Source organism: Hemitrygon akajei, unplaced genomic scaffold (genome assembly GCF_048418815.1).
Source record: "Hemitrygon akajei unplaced genomic scaffold, sHemAka1.3 Scf000054, whole genome shotgun sequence".
Lineage (NCBI taxonomy): Eukaryota > Metazoa > Chordata > Chondrichthyes > Myliobatiformes > Dasyatidae > Hemitrygon > Hemitrygon akajei.
This window is the reverse complement of record NW_027331940.1, coordinates 6,303,917-6,326,068: the sequence shown is the minus strand read 5'-3', so window position 1 is coordinate 6,326,068 and position 22,152 is coordinate 6,303,917. Positions and strand designations below refer to the sequence as shown.

At 50.8% G+C, this 22,152-nt stretch overlaps 3 protein-coding genes across 3 annotated transcripts in view; all 3 read right to left on the bottom strand.

The window, feature by feature from the left end:
• Positions 1 to 22,152, bottom strand: part of LOC140721392 (uncharacterized) — a 1,266,977-nt gene that overhangs the window by 302,377 nt on the left and 942,448 nt on the right. The gene's annotated exons all lie outside the window — the stretch shown is intronic.
• Positions 1 to 22,152, bottom strand: part of LOC140721387 (NACHT, LRR and PYD domains-containing protein 12-like) — a 469,945-nt gene that overhangs the window by 319,340 nt on the left and 128,453 nt on the right. The window lies entirely within an intron of this gene.
• LOC140721338 (NACHT, LRR and PYD domains-containing protein 3-like) overlaps positions 1 to 22,152 on the bottom strand; it is a 126,055-nt gene that overhangs the window by 97,920 nt on the left and 5,983 nt on the right. The window contains exon 5 of the mRNA XM_073036181.1: positions 18,453 to 20,202. Coding sequence (XP_072892282.1) covers positions 18,453 to 20,202 — 1,750 coding nt within the window. The remainder of the gene's footprint in view (positions 1 to 18,452; positions 20,203 to 22,152) is intronic.

The window sequence follows — 22,152 nt, the reverse complement described above, 5'->3', positions numbered from 1 at the left end:
AGAGATCCCACAGGAGGAAGGGGGATGGGGAAGTGAAATCACACAGGAGGAAGGGGGATGGGGAAAAGAGAACCCACAGGAGGAAGGGGGACGGGGAAGAGAGATCCCACAGGAGGAAGGGGGATGATGAGTAGATATCCCACAGGAGGAAGGGGGATGGGAAAGAGAGATCCCACAGGAGGAAGGGAGGGGGAAGATAGATCCCACAGGAGGAAGGGGGATGGGAGAGAGAGATCCCAATGGAGTAAATGGGATGGGGAAGAGAGATCCCACAGGAGGAAGGGAGATGGGGAAGATAGATCCCACAGGAGGAATGGGGATGGGAGAGTGAGATCCCAATGGAGTAAGGGGGATGGGGAAGAGAGATCCCACAGGAGGAATGGGGATGGGGAAGAGATCGCACAGGACGAAGGGGGATGGGAAAGAGATCCCATAGGAGGAAGGGGAATGGGGAAGCGAGATCCAACAGGAGGAAGGGGGATGGGGAAGAGAAATCCCACAGGAGGAAGGGGGATGGGAGAGAGAGATACCACCGCTGGAAGGGGAATGGGAGAGACAGATCCCACCGGAGGATGGGGGTTGGGAAAGTGAGATCCCACAGGTGAAAGGGGGATGGGGAAGAGAGATCCCACAGGAGGAAGGGGGATGGGGAAGTGAAATCACACAGGAGGAAGGGGGATGGGGAAAAGAGAACCCACAGGAGGAAGGGGGACGGGGAAGAGAGATCCCACAGGAGGAAGGGGGATGATGAGTAGATATCCCACAGGAGGAAGGGGGATGGGAAAGAGAGATCCCACAGGAGGAAGGGAGAGGGGGAAGATAGATCCCACAGGAGGAAGGGGAATGGGAGAGAGAGATCCCAATGGAGTAAGGGGGATGGGGAAGAGAGATCCCACAGGAGGAAGGGAGATGGGGAAGATAGATCCCACAGGAGGAATGGGAATGGGAGAGTGAGATCCCAATGGAGTAAGGGGGATGGGGAAGAGAGATCCCACAGGAGGAATGGGGATGGGGAAGAGATCGCACAGGAGGAAGGGGGATGGGAAAGAGATCCCATAGGAGGAAGGGGAATGGGGAAGAGAGATCCAACAGGAGGAAGGGGGATGGGGAAGAGAGATCCCACAGGAGGAAGGGGGATGGGGAAGAGAAATCCCACAGGAGGAAGGGGGATGGGAGAGAGAGATACCACCGGTGGAAGGGGAATGGGAGAGACAGATCCCACCGGAGGATGGGGGTTGGGAAAGTGAGATCCCACAGGTGAAAGGGGGATGGGGAAGAGAGATCCCACAGGAGGAAGGGGGATGAGAGAGACAGATCCCACCGGAGGATGGGGGTTGGGAAAGTGAGATCCCACAGGTGAAAGGGGGATGGGGAAGAGAGATCCCACAGGAGGAAGGGGGATGAGAGAGACAGATCCCACCGGAGGATGGGGGATGGGGCAGTGCGATCCCACAGGAGTAAGGGGGATGGGGAGAGATATCCCACAGGAATAAGGGGGATGGGTAAGAGAGTTCCCACAGGAATTAGGGGGATGGGGAAGAGAGATCCCACAGGAATAAGGGGGATGGGGAAGAGAGATCCCACAGGAGGAAGGGGGATGGGAGAGAGATACCACAGGAGAAAGGGGGATGGGGAAGAGATCCCAGAGGAGGAAGGGGGATGGGGAAGAGAAATACCACAGGATGAAGGGGGATTGGGAGGAGAAATCTCACAGGAGGATGGGGGATAGCGAAGAGAGATTCCAAAGGAACAAGGGGGATGGGAGAGAGATACCACAGGAGAAAGGGGGATGGGGAAGAGATCCCAGAGGAGGAAGGGGAATGGGGAATAGAAATACCACAGGAGGAAGGGGGATGGGAGAGAGAGATACCAACGGAGGAAGTGGAATGATGAAGAGATCCCAGAGGAGGATGAGGTATGGGGCCGAGAGATCCCACAGGAGGAAAAAGGAAGGGTGATGAGGGAGAGCGATCCCACCAGACGAATGGGAAAGGGGATGAGAGATTCCCCAGGAATAAGGTGGATGGGGAAGAGATATCCTACAGGAATAAGGGGGATGGGGAAAAGAGATCCCCGAGGAGCAAGTGGGTTGGAGGAGAGATAAACCACAGGAGGAAGGGGAATGGGAAGAGAAATCCCAGAGGAGGAAGGGGGAGGCGGAAGAGAGATCCCACCGGAGGAAGGGGAATGGGGATGAGAGATTCCCCAGGAGGATGGGCGATGCCGAAGAGAGTTCCCACAGGTGGAAGGTGTTTGGTGAAGAGGGATCCCACAGGAGTAAGGGGTATGGGAGAGAGAGAGATCCCACAGGAGGAAGGGGGATGGGGAAGAGAGAGCGCACAGGTGGAAGGGGGATGGAGAAGTGAGATCCCACAGGAGGAATGGGGATGTGGGAGAGGGATCCCCCAGGAGGAAGAGGGGTGGGGAAAAGAGATCCGAGAGGACGGGGGATGGGGAAAAGAGATCCCAGAGAAGGAAGTGTGTTGGGGGAGAGATAAACCACAGGAGGAAGGGGGATGGGAAGAGAAATCCCAGAGGAGAAAGGGGGATGGGGAAGAGAGATCCCACAGGAGGAATGGGGATGGGAAGAGAAATCCCAGAGGAGGAAGGGGGATGGGGAAAAGAGAACCTACAGGAGGAAGGGGGATGGGGAAGAGAGATCCCACAGGAGGAAGGGGGATGGTGAATAGAGATCCCATAGGAGGAAGGGGGATGATGAGTAGACTTCCCACAGGAGGAAGGGGCATGGGGAAGACATCCCAGAGGAGGACGGGGGATGGGAAAGAGAGATCCCACAGGAGGAAGGGAGAGGGGGAAGATAGATCCCACAGGAGGAAGGGGATGGGAGAGAGAGATCCCAATGGAGTAAGGGGGATGGGGAAGAGAGATCCCACAGGAGGAATGGGGATGGGGAAGAGATCCCACAGGAGGAAGGGGGATGGGAAAGAGATCCCATAGGAGGAAGGGGAATGGGGAAGAGAGATCCCACGGGAGGAAGGGGGATGGGGAAGAGAGATCCCACAGGAGGAAGGGGGATGGGGTAGAGAGATCCCACAGGAGGAAGGAGGATGGGGAAGAGAGATCCCACAGGAGGAAGGGGGATGGTGAAGAGAAATCCCACAGGAGGAAAGGGGATTGGCGAGAGAGATACCACCGGTGGAAGGGGAATGGGAGAGACAGATCCCACCGGAGGATGGGGGTTGGGAAAGTGAGATCCCACAGGAGGAAGGGAGATGGGGAAGAGAGATCCCACAGGAGGAAGGGGGATGAGAGAGACAGATCCCACCGGAGGATGGGGGATTGGGCAGTGCGATCCCACAGGAGTAAGGGGGATGGGGAGAGAAATCCCACAGGAATAAGGGGGATGGGGAAGAGAGTTCCCACAGGAATTAGGGGGATGGGGAAAAGAGATCCCAGAGGAGCAAGTGGGTTGGAGGAGAGATAAACCACAGGAGGAAGGGGGATGGGAAGAGAAATCCCAGAGGAGGAAGGGAGATGGGGAAGAGAGAGCGCACAGGAGGAAGGGGGATGGAGAAGTGAGATCCCACAGGAGGAAAGGGGATGGGGAAGAGAGATCCCACAGGAGGAAGGCGGATGGGGAAGAGAGACCCCAGAGTAGGAAGGGTGATGGGGGAGAGATCCCCGAGGAGGAAGTGGATGGGGAAGAGAAATCCCACAGCAGGAAGGGGGATGAGAAAGAGAGATTCCAATGGAGGAAGGGGAATGGGGAAGAGATCCCAGAGGAGGATGGGAGATGGGAAAGAGAGATCCCACAGGAGGAAGGGATATGGGGAAGAGATCCCAGAGGAGGATGGGGGATGGGAAAGGGAGATTCCACAGTAGAAAGGGAGATGGGGAAGAGAGATCCCACAGGAGGAAGTGGTTGGGAGAGAGATTTTCCACCGGAGGAAGGTGGATGAGGAAGAGAAATCCCACAGGATGAAGGGAGATGCGGAAGAGTGAACCCAGAGGAGGAAGGTGGATTGGGGAGTGATCCCGGAGGAGGAAGTGGATGGGGAAGAGAAATCCCACCGGAGGAGGGGGGATGTGGAAGAGAGATCCCAGAGGATGAAGGGAGATAGGGAAGAGAGATCCCACAAGAGTAATGGGGATGGGGAAGAGAGATACCACCGGAGGAAGGGGCATGGGGAAGAGAGATCCTACAGGGGGAAGAGAGATCCCACAGGAGGAAGGGGGATGGGAAGAGAGATCACACAGGAGGAAGGGGGACGGGGAAGAGAGATGCCTCAGGAGGAAGGGGGATGGGAATAGAGATCCCACAGGAGGAAGGGGGATGGGGAAGAGAGATCCCCCAGGAGGAAGGGGGACGGAGAAGAGAGATCCCCCAGGAGGATGGGGGACAGGGAAGAAAGATCTCTGAGAAGGAGGGGGAATGGGGAATAGAGATCCCAGAGGTGGAAGTGGGATGGGGAAGAGAAATCCCACAGGTGGAAGGAGGATGGGGAAAAGAGAACCCACAGGAGGAAGGGCGATGGGGAAGAGAGGTCCCTCAGGAGGAAGGGGGATTGTGAATAGAGATCCCACAGGAGGAAGGTGTTTGGTGAAGAGTGATAGTCAGGGGTTCAGACAGGCGGTTCTGTGGAGGTGATCGGGAGTCCCGGATGGTAGTTTGCCTCCCTGGTGCGAGGGTTCGGGACGTTTCTGATCGCGTCCAATATATCCTGAAGCGGGAGAGTGAGGAGCCAGAGGTCGTGGTACATGTAAGTACCAATGACATAGGTAGGAAAGGGGAAGAGGTCCTGAAACGAGAGTATAGGGAGTTAGGAAGGCAGTTAAGAAGAAGGACCGCAAAGGTAGTAATCTCGGGATTACTGGCTGTGCCACGCGTCAGTGAGAGTAGGAATGGAATTAGGTGGAGGATGAATGCGTGGCTGAGGGATTGGAGCAGGGGGCAGGGATTCAAGTTTCTGGATCATTGGGACTTCTTCTGGGGCATTCGTGACCTGTTCAAGAAGGGCGGGTTACACTTGAATCCTGGGGGCACCAATATCCTAGCGGGGAGGTTTGCTAGGGCGACAGAGCAGACTTTAATCTAGCAAGATGTGGGGGGGGGGCGGGAATCAATTTGAGGAAACTATGGGAGAGGAGGTTAGTTCACCAGTAGAGCAAGTAAGTAGACAGTGCGTGAGGGAGGAAAGGCAGGTGATGGAGAAGGGATGCTCTCAGCCCGAAGATGTAGGGGAGAAGAAAGAAAAGGATAATAAATTTGAATGCATTGTTAGGGATGAAAAGAGAGGAGGAGGTGGAGAGTATCTTAAATGTATCTATTTTAATGCTAGGAGCATTGTAAGAAAGGTGGATGAGCTTAAAGCGTGGATTGATACCTGGAATTATGATGTTGTAGCTATTAGTGAAACATGGTTGCAGGAAGGGTGTGATTAGCAACTAAATATTCCTGGATTTAGTTGCTTCAGGTGTGATAGAGTAGGAGGGGCCAGCGGAGGAGGTGTTGCATTGCTTGTCCAAGAAAATTTTATGGCGGTGCTTTAGAAGGATAGATTAGAGAGCTCCTCTAGGGAGCCTATTTGGGTGGAATTGAGGAATGGGAAAGGTGTAGTAACACTGACAGGAGTGTATTATAGACCACCTAATGGGGAGCGTGAGTTGGAAGAGCAAATGTGTAAGGAGATAGCAGATATTTGTAGTAAACACAAGGTGGTAATTGTGGGAGATTTTAATTTTCCACACGTAGATTGGGAAGCTCATTCTGTAAAAGGGCTGGATGGTTTAGAGTTTGTGAAATGTGTGCAGGATAGTTTTTTGCAACAATACATAGAAGTACCGACTAGAGATGGGGCAGTGTTGGATCTCCTGTTAGGGAATGCGATAGGTCAGCTGACAGATGTATGTGTTGGGGAGCACTTCGGGTCCAGTGATCACAATAGCATTAGCTTCAATATAATTATGGAGAAGGACAGGACTGGACCTGGAGTTGAGATTTTTGATTGGAGAAAGGCTAACTTTGAGGAGATGCGAAGGGATTTAGAAGGAGTGGTTTGGGACATTTTGTTTTATGGGAAGGATGTAATAGGGAAATGGAGGTCATTTAAGGGTGAAATTATGAGGGTACAGAATCTTTATGTTCCTGTTAGGTTGAAAGGAAAGGTTAAAGGTTTGAAAACACCATGGTTTTCAAGGGATATTAGAAACTTGGTTCAGAAAAAGAGGGATGTCTACAATAGATATAGGCAGCATGGAGTAAAGGAATTGTTCGAGGAATATAAAGAATGTAAAAGGAATCTTAAGAATGAGATTAGAAAAGCTAAAAGAAGATACGAGGTTGGTTTGGCAAATAAGGTGTTAGTAAATCTGAAAGGTTTCTACAGTTATATTAAAAGCAAGAGGATAGTGAGGGATAAAATTGGTCCCTTAGAGAATCAGGGTGGTCAGCTATGTGTGGAGCCGAGGGAGATGGGAGAGATTTTGAACGATTTCTTCTCTTCGGTATTCACTAAGGAGAAGGATATTGAATTGTGTAAGGTGTGGGAAACAAGTAAGGAAGTTATGGAACCTATGACAATTAAAGAGGTGGAAGTACTGGCGCTTTTAAGAAATATAAAAGTGGATAAATCTCCGGGTCCTGACAGGATATTCCCCAGGTCCTTGAGGGAAGTTTGTGTAGAGATAGCAGGAGCTCTGACGGAGATCTTTCCGAGGTCATTAGAAACGGGATTGTGCCGGAGGATTGGCGTATTGCTCATGTGGTTCCATTGTTTAAAAAGGGTTCTAGAAGTAAGCCTAGCAATTATAGACCTGTCAGTTTGACATCAGTGGTGGGTAAATTAATGGAAAGTATTCTTAGAGATAGTATTTATAATTATCTGGATAGACAGGATCTGATTCGGAGTAGCCAGCATGGATTTGTGCGTGGAAGGTCATGTTTGACAAACCTTATTGAATTTTTTGAAGAAGTTACGAGGAATGTTGACGAGGGTAAGGCAGTGGATGGAGTCTATATGGACTTCAGCAAGGCCTTTGACAAAGTTCCACATGGAAGGTTAGTTAAGAAGGTTCAGTCGTTAGGTATTAATGCTGGAGTAATAAAATGGATTGAACAGTGGCTAGATGGGAGATGCCAGAGAGTAGTGGTGGATAATTGTTTATCGGGATGGAGGCCGGTGACTAGCGGGGTGCCTCAGGGATCTGTTTTGGGCCCAATGTTGTTTGTAATATTCATAAATGATCTGGATGATGGGGTGGTAAATTGAATTAGTAAGTATTCCGATGATACTAAGGTAGGAGGTGTTGTGGATAATGAGGTGGGTTTTCAAAGCTTGCAGGGAGATTTATGCCGGTTAGAAGAATGGGCTGAACGTTGGCAGATGGTGTTTAATGCTGAGAAGTGTGAGGTTCTACATTTTGGCAGGAATAATCCAAATAGAACATACAGGGTAAATGATAGGGCATTGAGGAATGCAGTGGAACAGAGAGATCTAGGAATAACAGTGCATAGTTCCCTGAAGGTGGAGTCTCATGTAGATAGGGTGGTGAAGAAGTCTTTTGGAACGCTGGCCTTTGTAAATCAGAGCATTGAGTACAGAAGTTGGGATGTAATGTTAAAATTGTACAAGGCATTGGTAAGGCCAAATTTGGAATATTGTGTACAGTTCTGGTCACGGAATTATAGGAAAGATATCAAAAAATTAGAGAGAGTGCAGAGACGATTTACTAGGATGTTACCTGGGTTTCAGCACTTAAGTTACAGAGAAAGGTTGAACAAGTTAGGTCTCTATTCATTGGAGCGTAGAAGGATAAGGGGGGGATTTGACCGAGGTATTTAAAATTTTGAGAGGGATAGATAGAGTTGACGTGAATAGGCTGTTTCCATTGAGAGTAGGGGAGATTCAAATGAGAGGACATGATTTGAGAGTTAGGGGGCAAAAGTTTAAGGGAAACACGAGGGGATATTTCTTTACTCAGAGAGTGATAGCTGTGTGGAATGAGCTTCCTGTAGAAGTAGTAGAGGCCAGTTCAGTTGTGTCATTTAAGGTAAAATTGGATAGGTATATGGACAGGAAAGGAGTGGAGGGTTATGGGCTGAGTGCGGGTAGGTGGGACTAGGTGAGATTAAGAGTTCGGCACGGACTAGGAGGGCCGAGATGGCCTGTTTCCGTGCTGTGATTGTTATATGGTTATATGGTTATATGGAAGGGGGATGTAGGAGAGAGATTGCACAGGAGGAAGGGGGATGGGGAAGAGAGAACCCAAAGGAGGAAGGGGGATGGGGAAGAGAGATCCCAGAGGAGGAAGGGGGATGGGGAAGAGAGATCCCAGAGGAGGAAGGGGGATGGGGAAGAGAGAACGCGGAGGAGGAAAAGGGATGGGGAAGAGAAATCCCACAGGACGAAGGGAGACGGGAAAGAGAGATCCCACAGGAGGAAGGGGAACTTGGAAGAGAGATCCCAGAGAAGGACGGGGGATGGGGTAAAGAGATCCCAGAGAAGGAAGTGGGTTGGGGGAGAGATAAACCACAGGAGGAAGGGGGATGGGACGAGATATCCCAGAGGAGGAAGGGGGATTTTGGAAGAGAGATCCCAGAGGAGGAACGGGGATGGGGAAGAGAGATCCCAGAGGAGGAAGGGAGATGGGGAAGAGAGATCCCACGGGATGAAGGGGAACTTGGAAGTGAGATCCCAGAGGAGGAAGGGGGACGGGGAAGAGAGATCCCAGAGGAGGAAGGGGGATGGGGAAGAGAGATCCCACAGGAGGAAGAGGGATGGGGAAGAGAGAACTCAGAGGAGGAAGAGGGATGGGGACGAGAAATCCCACAGGAGGAAAAGGGATGGGGAAGAGAAATCCCACAGGAGGAAAAGGGATGGGGGACAGAAATCCCACAGGACGAAGGGAGACGAGGAAGAGAGATCCCACAAGAGGAAGGGGAACTTGGAAGAGAGATCCCAGAGAAGGACGGGAGATGGGGAAAAGAGATCCCAGAGAAGGAAGTGGGTTGGGGGAGAGATAAACCACAGGAGGAAGGGGGATGGGAAGAGATATCCCAGAGGAGGAAGGGGGATTTTGGAAGAGAGATCCCAGAGAAGGAAGGGAGATGGGGATGAGAGATCCCACGGGATGAAGGGGAACTTGGAAGTGAGATCCCACAGGAGGAAGGGGGACGGGGAAGAGAGATCCCAGAGGAGGAAGGGGGATGGGGAAGAGAGATCCCACAGGAGGAAGAGGGATGGGGAAGAGAGAACTCAGAGGAGGAAGAGGGATGGGGACGAGAAATCCCACAGGAGGAAGGGAGACGAGGAAGAGAGATCCCACAAGAGGAAGGGGAACTTGGAAGAGAGATCCCAGAGAAGGACGGGAGATGGGGAAAAGAGATCCCAGAGAAGGAAGTGGGTTGGGGGAGAGATAAACCACAGGAGGAAGGGGGATGGGAAGAGATATCCCAGAGGAGGAAGGGGGATTTTGGAAGAGAGATCCCAGAGGAGGAAGGGAGATGGGGATGAGAGATCCCACGGGATGAAGGGGAACTTGGAAGTGAGATCCCACAGGAGGAAGGGGGACGGGGAAGAGAGATCCCAGAGGAGGAACGGGGATGGGGATGAGAGATCCCAGAGGAGGAAGGGAGATGGGGAAGAGTGATCCCACGGGATGAAGGGGAACTTGGAAGTGAGATCCCACAGGAGGAAGGGGGATGGGGAAGACAGAGCCGAAAGGAGGAAGAGGGATGGGTGAGAGTGATCCCACCGGAGGAAGGGGAATGGGGATGTGAGATTCCCCAGGAATAAGGGGGATGGGGAAGAGAGATCCCACAGGAATAAGAGGGATGGGGAAGAGAGATCCCAGAGGAGGAAGGGGGATGGGGAAGAGAGATCCCAAAGGAGGATGCGGGATGGGGAAGAGAGATCCCACAGCAATAAGGGGGATGGGGATGATATCCCACAGGACGAAGGGAGACGGGGAAGAGAGATCCCACAGGAGGAAGGTGAACTTGGAAGAGAGATCCCAGAGAAGGACGGGGGATGGGGGAGAGATAAACCACAGGAGGAAGGGGGATGGGAAGAGATATCCCAGAGGAGGAAGGGGGTTTGGCAAGAGAGATCCCAGAGGAGGAAGGGGGATGGGAATCAGAGCAACCACAGGAGGAAGGGGGATGGGGAAGAGAAATCCCAGAGGAGAAAGGGGAACTTGGAAGAGAGATCCCACAGGAGAAAGAGGGATGGTGAACAGAGATCCCATTGGAGGAAGGGGAATGGGGTAGAGATCCCAGAGGAGGAAGGGGAGTGGCAAAGAGTGATACCACAGGAGGAAGGGGGACGGGGGATTGGGATAAGAGATCCCAGAGAAGGAAGTGGGTTGGGGCAGAGATAAACCACAGGAGGAAGGGGGATGGGAAGAGAAATCCCAGAGGAGAAAGGGGAACTTGGAAGAGAGATCCCACAGGAGGAAGGGGGATGGGGAAGAGTGATCCCGCAGGAGGAAGGGGGTTGGGGAAGAGTGGTCCCACCGGAGGGAGGGGTATGGTGATGAGTAATCCCAGTGGAGGAAGTGGAATGGGGAATAGAGATCCCACAGGAATAAGGGGGATGGGGATGATATCCCACAGGAGGAAGGGGGATGGGGAAGAAAGATCCCACTGGAGGAAAGGGGATGTGGGAGAGAGATCCCAGAGGATGAAGGGAGATGGGAAAGAGAAGTCCCACAGGAGGAAGGGGAACTTAGAAGAGAGATCCCCGAGAAGGAAGGTGGATGAGGAAGAGAAATCCCAGAGGAGGAAGGGGGTTTGGCAAGAGAGATCCCAGAAGAGGAAGGGGGATGGGGATCAGAGAAACCACAGGAGGATGGGGGATGGGGAAGAGAAATCCCAGAGGAGAAAGGGGAACTTGGAAGAGAGATCCCACAGGAAGAAGGTGGATGGGGATGAAAGTTCCTATAGGAGGAAATGGGATGGGGAAGAGAGATCCCACAGGAGGAAGAGGGATGGTGAACAGAGATCCCAGTGGAGGAAGGGGAATGGGGTAGAGATCCCAGATGAGGAAGGGGAGTGGCAAAGAGTGATACCACCGGAGGAAGGGGGACAGGGGATGGGGAAAAGAGATCCCAGAGAAGGAAGTGGGTTGGGGGAGAGATAAACCACAGGAGGAAGGGGGATGGGAAGAGAAATCCCAGATGAGAAAGGGGAACTTGGAAGAGAGATCCCACAGGAGGAAGGGGGTTGGCGAAGAGAGGTCCTACAGGAGGACGGGTGATGGGGAAGAGTGGTCCCACTGGAGGGAGGGGTATGGCGATGAGTAATCCCAGTGGAGGAAGTGGAATGGGGAATAGAGATCCCACAAGAGGAAGGGGAATGGGGTAGACATCCCACAGGAGGAAGGGGGTGGGCAAGAGATCCCAGGGAATGATGGGGGATGGGGAAGAGAGCTCCCCTATGAGGAAGGGCGATAGGGAAGAGAGATCCCACTGGAGGAATGGGGATGGGGATGAGAGACACCAGTGGAGGAAGGGGAATGGGATACAGCTCCCAGAGGAGGAACGGGGTTGCAAAAGAGAGCTCCCACAGGAGGAAGGTGGATTGGGGTGAGAGATCCCAATGGAGGAAGGGAGATGGGGAAGAGAGATCCCACAGGAGGGATGGGGTAGAGATCCCAGTGGAGGAAAAGGGATGGGGAAGAGAGATCCCACAGGAGGAAGGGGGATGGGGAAGAGAGATCCCAGAGGAGGAAGGGGGATGGGGAAGGGAGATCCCAGTGGAGGAAAGGGGATGGGGAAGAGATAAACCACAGCAGGAAGTTGGATGGGGGAGAGAGATCACAGAGAAGGAAGGAGGATGGGGAAGTGAGATCGCACAGGTATAAGGGGGGTGGGAAAGAGAAATCCCACAGGAGGAAGGGGGATGGGGAAGAGAGATCCCACAGGAGGAACGGGGATGGGGAAGAGAGATAACACAGGAGGAAAGGGGTCGGGAAGAGATCCCAGAGGAGGAAGGGGGTGGGGAAGCGAGATCCCAGAAAAGGAAGGGGATGGGGAAGGGAGGTCCTACAAGGAGGTAGGGGGATGGGGATGAGTATTCCCAGTGGAGGAAGGGGAATAGGGAATAGAGATCCCACAAGGGGAATGGGGTAGAGATCCCACAGGAGGACGCGAGTGGGCAAGTGATCCCAGACGAGGAAGGGGGATGGGTAAGGGAGATCCCAGTGGAGGAAAGGGGACGGGGAAGAGATAAACCACAGCAGGAAGTTGGATGGGGGAGAGAGATCAAAGAGAAGGAAGGAGGATGGGGAAGTGAGATCGCACAGGAATAAGGGGGGTGGGTATGAGATATCCCACAGGAGGAAGGGGGATGGGGAAGAGAGATCCCACAGGAGGAACGGGGATGGGGAAGGGAGGTCCTACAAGGAGGTAGGGGGATGGGGATGAGTAATCCCAGTGGAGGAAGGGGAATGGGGAATAGAGATCCCACAGGAGGAAGGGGGTCGGTGGAGAGAGATCCCACAGCAGGAAGGGGGATGGGGATGAGAGATCCCACAGCAGGAAGGGGGATGGGGATGAGAGATCCCACAGGAGGAAGGGGGATGGGGATGAGAGATCCCACAGCAGGAAGGAATGGGGAAGGGAGATCCCACAGAAGGAAGAGGGATGGGGATGAGAGATCCCACAGGAGGAAGGGTGATGGTGAAGAAAATTCCCACAGGAAGAAGGGGGATGGGGAAGGGAGATCGCGCAGGAATAAGGGGGGTGGGTAAGAGATATCCCACGGGAGAAAGGGGGACGTGGAAGAAAGATCCCACAGGAGGAAGGGTGATGGTGAAGAGAATTCCCACAGGAGGAAGGGGGATGGGGAAGAGAGATCCCACAGGAAGAAGGGGGATGGGGAAGAGAGATACCACAGGAGGAAGAGGGTGGGGAAGAGATCCCAGAGGAGGAAGGGGGTGGGGAAGCGAGATCCCAGAAAAGGAAGGGGGATGGGGAAGGGAGGTCCTACAATGAGGTAGGGTGATGGGGATGAGTAATCCCAGTGGAAGAAGGGGAATGGGGAATAGAGATCCCACAAGTGGAAGGGGAATGCGGTAGAGATCCCACAGGAGGAAGGGGGTCGGTGGAGAGAGATCCCACAGCAGGAAGGGGGATGGGGATGAGAGATCCCACAGCAGGAAGGGGGATGGGGATGAGAGATCCCACAGCAGGAATGAATGGGGAAGGGAGATCCCACAGAAGGAAGGGGTGGGGATGAGAGATCCCACAGAAGGAAGGGGGATGGGGAAGAGAGATACCACAGGAGGAAGAGGGTGGGGAAGAGATCCCAGAGGAGGAAGGGGGTGGGGAAGCGAGATCCCAGAAAAGGAAGGGGGATGGGGAAGGGAGGTCCTACAATGAGGTAGGGTGATGGGGATGAGTAATCCCAGTGGAAGAAGGGGAATGGGGAATAGAGATCCCACAAGTGGAAGGGGAATGCGGTAGAGATCCCACAGGAGGAAGGGGGTCGGTGGAGAGAGATCCCACAGCAGGAAGGGGGATGGGGATGAGAGATCCCACAGCAGGAAGGGGGATGGGGATGAGAGATCCCACAGCAGGAAGGAATGGGGAAGGGAGATCCCACAGAAGGAAGGGGGTGGGGATGAGAGATCCCACAGAAGGAAGGGGGATGGGGGAAGAGAGACCGCACAGAAGGAAGGGGGATGGGGAAGAGAGATCCCAGAGGAGGAAGGGGTATGGAGAACAGAGATCCCAAAGCAGGAAGGGGGATGGGGATGAGAGATCCCATAGCCGGATGGAATGGGGAAGGGAGATCCCACGGGATGAAGGGGCATGGGGATGAGGGATCCCACAGGAGGAAGGTGGATGCTGAGGAGAGATCCAACAGTTGGAAGGGAGGTGGAGTGGGAACAGAGAGCCCAGAGGATGAAAGGGGGATGGGAAAGCGAGATCTCACAGGTGGATTGCTACTCGTACCACGTGCTAGTGAGGCTAGAAATAGGAAGATAATGCAGCTGAATACGTGGCTGAGGGGTTGGTGCATAAGGGAGGGGTTCATGTTTCTGGACAATTGGGCTTTCTTCCAGGGGAGGTGCGACCCGTTCGAATTGGACAGTTTGCACCTGAACTGGAGGGGGATTAACATCCTAGCCGGTAGGTTAGCAAGTTCTGCTCCGGGGGTTTTAAACAAGGTTGCAGGGGGAGGGGGCAGAGTGTTAGTGAGGTGGAGGAGGATAAGGGTCATGCGAGGACTGCTTGTATAGACAGATATCAATGGTTTGTACGTGATAGAAATGTTCTCAGGTGCATCTATTTCCATGCAAGGAGTATTGTCGGTAAGGCAGATGAGTTTTTGGCGTGGATTGGCACGATGATATCGTCATTATTGCTATTAGTAAGACTTGGTTGCAGGAGGGGCAGGACTGGCAGCTTCATGTTCCGGGTTTCCATTGTTTCAAGCGTGATAGAGGGGAGGGATGAAATGGGGAGAAGTGGCATTACCAGTCAGGGAGAATATCACAGCTGTGCGTAGACGGGACATCCCGGAGGGCTCGTCTACAGAGGCCATATGGGTGGAGCTGAGGAACGGGAAAGGTGTGACCACACTAATAGGGCTGCATTATAGACCGCCCAATAGGCAGAGAGAATTGGAGGAGCAAATCTGTAGAGAGTTAGCAGACCAATGTATGAAACAGAAAGTTGTAATCGTAGGGGATTTTAACTTCCCACATATTGACGGGGACTCCCACTCTGAGAAGGGTTAGATGGGTTAGGGTTTCCTGTTCAGGAAAGTTTTCTAAATCAATATATTGAGGTACCAACGAGAAAGGGTGAAGTACCTGATCTCCTATTACGGAACCAGACAGGTCAGGTGACAGAAGTATGTGTAGGTGAACATTTTGGGTCCAGTGACCATAATGTCATTAGTTTCAAGATAATTATGGATAAAGATAGGACTGGTCCACCAGTTAAGGTTCTGAATTGGAGAAGGGCCAATTTTGTGGAAATGAGAGAGGATCTGGGAAGAGTGGATTGGGATAAGTTGTTTTCTGGCAAGGATGTGTTCAGTAAGTGGAACGCCTTCAAGGGTGAAATTTTGAGAGTGCAGAGTTTGCATGTTCCTGCCAGGATTAAAGGCAAAGTTAACAGGCATAGGGAACCTTGGTTTTCAAGGGATATTGGCGATCTGGTTAAGTAGGTGTTTCGCAGGTATAGGCAACAAGGATCAAATAAGGTACTTGAAGAGTATAGAAAATGTAAGGGAATACTAAAGAAGGAAATCAGGAAGGCAAAAAGAAGACATGAGGTTACTTTGGCAGATGATATGAAGGTAAACCCGAAGGGTTTCTACAAGTATATTAAGAGTAAAAGGGTAGTAAAAGACAAAATTGGTCCTCTAGAAGATCAGTGTGGTCGTCTATGGGTGGAGCCTCACGAGATGGGGGAGATATTAAACAGGTTTTTGCGTCAGTGTTACTCAGGAAACTGGCATAGCGGATCTGGAATTAAGGGAAACAAACAGTAGTGTCATGGAACATATAGAGATTAAAGAGGAGGAGCTGCTTGCTGCCTTACAGTGAATAAAGGTAGATAAATCTCCGAGCCTGACATAATATTTCCTCGGACCTTGAGAGAGACTAGTGTAGAAATTGCAGGGGCCCTGGCAGAATTATTTAAAATGTCCTTAGCCACGGGTGCTGTGCCGGAGGATTGGAGGGTAGCTCATGTTGTTCCGTTGTTTGAAAAAGACTCCAAAAGAACACCAGGTAATTACAGGCCAGTAAGGCAGACATCGGTAGTAGGTAAATTATTGGAAGGTGTTCTGAGAGATCGGATCTACAAGGATTTGGACAGCCAAGAGCTGATTAAAGATAGTCAGCATGGCTTTGTGTGCGGTAGATCGTGTTTAATGAATCCTGTAGTGTTTTTTGAGGAGGTTACCAAGAATGCATATGAAGGAAAGGCTGTGGATGTTGTCTACATGGTCTTTTGTAAGGCCTTTGACAAGGTCCCACGTAATGTTAGTTCTAAAGGTCCAGACACTAGGTATCCATGGAGAGGTTGTAAACTGGATTGGAATTGGCTGTGTGGGAGAAGACAAAGAGTGGTAGTGGATGATTGCTTCTCAGACTGCAGGTCTGTGACTAGTGGTGTGTCTCAGGGATCTGTGCTGGGACCATTGTTGTTTGTTGTCTATATCGATGATGTAGATGATAATGTGATAAATTGGATCAGCAGGTTTGTGGTTGACACTAAGATAGAGGCGTTGTGGACAGCGAGGAAGGCTTTCAAAGCTTGCAGAGGGATCTGGACCAACTGGAAGAATGAGCCGGAAAATGACAGATGGAATTTAATGCAGACAAGTGTGAGGTGTTCCATTTTGGAAGGACAAATCAAGGTACGACATACACGATAAACGGTAGGGCACTGAAGAGTGCGGAGGAACAGAGGGATCTGGGGGTTCAGATACACAAGTCCTTGAAAGTGGCGTCACAGGTAGACAGGGTTGTAAAGAAGGCTTTTGGCATCCTGGCATTCATAAATCAAAGTACTGCGTATAGGAGTTGGTATATTATGGTGAGGTTGTATAAGATATTCCTGAGGCCAAATTTGGAGTATTGTGTGCAGTTCTGATCACCGAACTATAGGAAGGATATCAGTAAGTTTGAAAAAGTGCAGAGAAGATTTACTAGGATGTTGCTGGGTCTTCAGGAGTTAAGTTACAAGGAAAGATTGAACAGGTTAGTACTTTATTCCTTGGAGCGTAGAAGAATGAGGGGAGATTTGATAGAGGTTTGCAAAATTATGAGGGTATAGACAGGGTAAATGCGAATAGGCTCTTTCCACATAGATTAGGAGAGATAAATATGAGAAGACATGGCTTCAGCGTGAAAGGGGAAAGGTTTAGGGGGAGCATTAGGAGGAACTTCTTCACTCAGAGGGTGGTGAGAGTGTGGAACGAGCTGCCATCTGATGTGGAAAATATGCACTCACTCTTAAGCTTTAAGAATAAATTGGATAGATACATGGATGGGAGAGGACTGGAGGGTTATGGACTGGGTGCAGGTCAATGGGACAAGCGGAATAAGGTTTTGGTACAGACTAGAAGGACCGAATGGCTTGTTTTCTGTGCTGTAGTGTTCTATGATTTTATGATTCTATGGGGAGGAGAGTTCCCACAGGCCAAAGGAGGATGGGGATGGGGAAGAGAGAACCCACAGGAGGAAGGAGGATGGGGAAGCGAGATCCCACAGGAGGAAGGGGGATGGGGAAGAGAGAACCCACAGGAGGAAGGGGATGGGGAAGAGAGAACCCACAGGAGGAAGGGATCCCACAGGAAGAAGGGGATGGGGAAGGGAGATCCAACAGGCGGCATGGGAGTGTGGAAGAGAGATCCCACAGCAGGATGAGACATGGGGAAGAGAGATCCCATGGGAGGAAGGGGGATATCGAGAGAGATTAAACAGGATGAAGGGGGAAGGGGTTGAGAGATTGGCCAGGAGGAGGAGGGATGTGGAAGAGCGTTCCCACAGGAGGATGTGGGATTAGGAAGATAAATCTCACAGGGGGAAGAGGGTTGGGGAAGAGAAATTCCACAGGACAATGGGGCATGCCAAAGAGAGATCCGACAGGAAGAAGTCGATGGGGGAGAGAGATCCCACACGAGGAAAGGGTATGGGGAAGAGAGTTCCAACAGCAGGAAGGGATGTGGAAGAGAAATCCATAGAAGGAAGGGGGATTGGGATGAGCGATCTCATAGGTGAAAGGGGGATGGGAAAGAGAGATCTCACAGGAAGGGGGGTGTGTGTGGAAAAGACATTCCACAGGAGGATGAGGAAAGAGTAATAGAGAGCCCACTGGAGGAATGGGGATGGGGCCTAGATTCCAAAGAATGGAAGGGGGATTGGGATGAGAGGTCCCACAGGAGGATTCCAAGGGTAAACGATAATCTTACAAGACGAGAGGATGCAGAATTTTTTTGTACGTGTGTTTTGGGTCTGAACAGAGGCCCAGAGGAAATGCGCCCTCCCTCTTTGCATATCTGGAAGTGAGCAAAGTCACACATGGGGAAGGGCAGTGGGAGGACAATCTCACAATGGTATTTCTTTCCTTTTCACTGGGGCAGTCTGCTGACGGTGTCTTGTCCCTCACCGGGAATGGGGTGTAAAACTCTGACCCAACTGCTGCAGTCAGTGTCGGTCTGGGTGTCAGTAACAGTGAGAAGGAACATTGTCAATGGACGTGTCACAGGCAGCGAGAAACACGGCCATTCCCGTGATTTGCTACCATTTAACCAATGGCCGTTGTTCACTGATCTGATGAAGTCTCCAACATCCCTTCACAAGGAACCACAGAACCTTCCCGTCCTTGGGGAATTACTGACCGATCCCCTGGGCATTTGTCACAATTCTTCACAATCTGATTTACTACAAATTTACTGAAATTCCTTTACATTGAAACAACACAATGAGACAGTTTCACAGTTCAGCGTGAGAGATTAACCAAGTTACCTCAACTCCTGGCACTTGTGCAGCCCGGGTCCCAGCCGCTGGATTCCTTCACACTGAATGTGGCAGTTCCCCAGGTCGAGGTGTTTTATTGTATCACAATATCCGATGACATGAGACAGGACCGCGCAGTCAATCGGGGTCAGTGTCATTCCACAGAATGAAAGTGTTTTCACAGATTCCAGTGCGGCCTGAGCCAGTCCACGATTCTGAGACTCAAACAGGTAGTGCAATGTGTTCAGGAGGCTCCTTTTACCAGCTTCACTCTCTGTGTTTCCACTCTGGCGTTTAACCTCCTCCTTCACCCAGTCAATCACCCGGCAGGTTGTTTGATGAGGGAATGGACCCAGAAACTCCTCCAGACCCCGAGCTGTCATTGGGGAGGAGAGACCAGCAACAAAACGGAGAAACACCTCAAATCGCCCATCCGTCTTGTTGTGGGTTTCAGTGAGGAATATCAGGATATCCCCGGGATGTGGATTCAGGAATTGTGCGACTGCAGCTACAAACTCTTGGATGGTGAGGTGTGGGAATGTGTACACCACGCTCCGGGCAGAATCCTCTCTCTCCAAAAGCTCCATCAGGAACCCGGACAGGAACTGGGAAGGCTGCAGATTGTAGTTGATCAAATCTCCATCTGTAAACACAATCTTCCTCTCAGACACTCCTCTGAAGGCCATCTGACCAACCCTGAGTAACACATCACGGGGGTTCTCAATATCACGGCCGTGGTTTTTCAGGATGTTGTAAATATAGTAGGAGTACAGTTGGGTGATGGTCTTGGGAACTCGCTGTGGGTCCCTGACTCTTTGTGTGAAGAAGGGGCCCAGTACCAGAGCGAGGATCCAGCAGTAGGAGGGGTTGTAGCTCATGGTGTACAGGATCTCGTTCTCCTCCATGTGTTTGAAAACAGCTTCCGCCACTGTCTGATCTTCAAAATACCTGATGAAATATTCCTTCCGTTCTTCACCAACAAATCCCAGGATTTCAGCCCAGACACTGATGTCTGCCTTTTCCAATAAATGTAACGCAGTGGGACGGGTGGTCACCAGCACTGAACACCCTGGGAGCAGCTTGTGCTGGATTAAACTGTACACTATGTCAGACACCTTACACTTGAATTCAGGATCTGTGTACTGTGGTTCTGTGTCTCTCCAACCATCAACAAAGTTGATTTTGTCCTTGAATTCATCCAATCCGTCGAATACGAACAGCAGTCCCTCTGTCTGTTTCCAGACCTCTCCCAGAATATTCCCAAAGTAAGGGTAATGATACAGAATCAGTTCTTTCAGGTTTATTCTGCAGTTAATGGTGTTTAAATCCCGGAATTTGAAACTGAAGACAAACTGGAACTGTTGGTATATTTTCCCCGTGGCCCAGTCATAAACAATCTTTTGTACCATTGTTGTTTTCCCGATCCCCGGGACTCCGGCCACTGCTGCGGACATCCCGGATTTGTTTCCAAAGAAAAATCTTTCGAATTTTTGAACAAAGCTCTTCTTGAATAACTGATCAGTCCGGATTTTTTCCAGCTTACCACGGAGACCTTTTTCTCTCCACTCCTCGTGGTCTCTGCCTCTTGCCAGCAGCTCATGTTCCACCAGTCTCCGATCTCGAACAGTAGAAATGACCGTGAGCTCAGCGTATCGATCAACCAGCTGGAAAACCTTCACCTTCTCCCGCATCAGGATCGTGTTCACTCTCAGTTTTTCAGTTTCTGCCCACAGAGTCTCCATGTGTTTCCTTCGAACACCTTATGACGGACAGAAATAGGTTGTCAATGCCTGATCTGATGAACATGGAGCTCACGACATATTTTATTTAATAAAAAAAATACTCGTTAAAGACACTGTTTGGGTGAAATCGGGTGATCAGAGATTAGAGTGTCTGAAAATGAACGATGGCCCAGAAACATTTCTGATCTGATTCAGATCCACTGTTAAAGGCTCCACTCTCCCCTCTGTTGGTAGTTTGCAGATTCCCCGGTGTTACACCGAGCACCAAGTGCACATGTGATTCTGGAGAGGAGAGTGTTGTGTGGAGCGGGTGGTTTCACTGCTTTCACTGCTCAGCTTCTGCTGAACTGTGCAACCCTGCAGAGGGTAACAGTGGGGCTGAGGGGGCATTTACTTGCTCTACTGACTTTTACTTCTCTCACAATGGACCCCATGTTCTTGACACTCCTTCAGGATGAAGCTGTCAGTACTGAGCCACAGAAAAGGAACATAATTTCAGTTTCCTTTTCCAGGCTGAGCCAGTCACGATGTAACATACCCCGCACTGGTCTACAGTCTCTTATTCTCCGAGGAGCCGGTACGTGAACTCAGTCAATTCCCCGATGATGTGCGGAAGAGCAGCAAGCTGAAGAGGATGGCAGCGGTCATAGGGAACTCTGAAGTCAGGAGGGCAGGTCGGTGATTCTGTGGACACCGATGGTACTTTGCCTCTCAGGTGCCATTGTCCGAAATGTTTCTGGACGCGTCCACAATATCCTGAGAAGGGAGGTTGAGCAGCCAGAAGTCGTGACAAACATTGGTAACAACGACATAGGAAAAGCAAAGGGAGGAGGTCTGGAAAACGGAACACAGGGGGTTAGGGAAAAAGCTGAGGAACAAGACCGCAAAAGTAGTGATCTCAGGATTGCTGCCTGTGCCACCCGACAGTGGCAATAGGAATAGAATGAGGTGGCAGAGAAATGTGTGGCAGAGCATTTGGAGCAGGGGGCAGGAATTCAGATTTCTGGATAATTGGGACCACTTCCGGGGTAGGTAGGACCTGTACAAAAGGCACGGGTTGCACGTGAATCCGATGAGGACCAATATTCTTACGGGCAGATTTACTGGAGCTTTTGGGTGTGTTTTAACCTAAAATGGCCGGGGGACTGGAACTAGGACGATAAAGCTGTGGATGAACCAGCAGGTTTACAAGTAGATGATGGGTTTAACATGAATGTAAGGAAGGACAAGCCAATGACTGGGTTCAAATACAGACGGACCAAACTGTTAAATTGTACCACATCGACAACATTCAAAAGGGCGGAGATGCAGGACTAAACGCATTGCATTTAAATGCACGCAACATTCAGAATAAGATGGACGAACTTTTGGCGCAATTAGAGATTGGTCGGTATGATGTTGTCGGCATCCCTGAGTCATGGCTGAAAGAGGACCATAGCTGGGAGCTTAACGTTAAAAGATTTACGTCTTATCGAAAGGACAGGCAGGAAGGCATAGGCGGAGGTGGTGTGGCTGTGTTGGTTCAAGATGGAATCACATCTTGATAAAGAAGTTACATAGGGTTAGAGAATGTTGAATCTTTGTGGGTGGAGATAAGAAACTACAGGGGTTAAAAAAAGCTTTATGGGAATCTTATATTGGCCTGCAAATAGCAGCGAAGGTGTGGGGTTGAGATTGCAAAGGGAGCTGGGAAAGGCGTGTCATCAAGGTGATGACATAATTCAATATGCACGGGGAATTCGAAAATCAAACAAACTAGTTTTTTTGAAACTACTCAGGAAAATTCTGTCTTTGATTGGGTGTTATGTAATAGCCCGGATCTTATAAGGGAGCTTAATGCAAAAGAACCCTCAACTGGTAGTGATCATAATATGAGTGAATTCATACTGCAGTTTGAGAGGGAGAAGCATAACTTATGGTATCAGTATCACTATGGAATAAAGCGAATTACAGAGGCACGAGAGAGA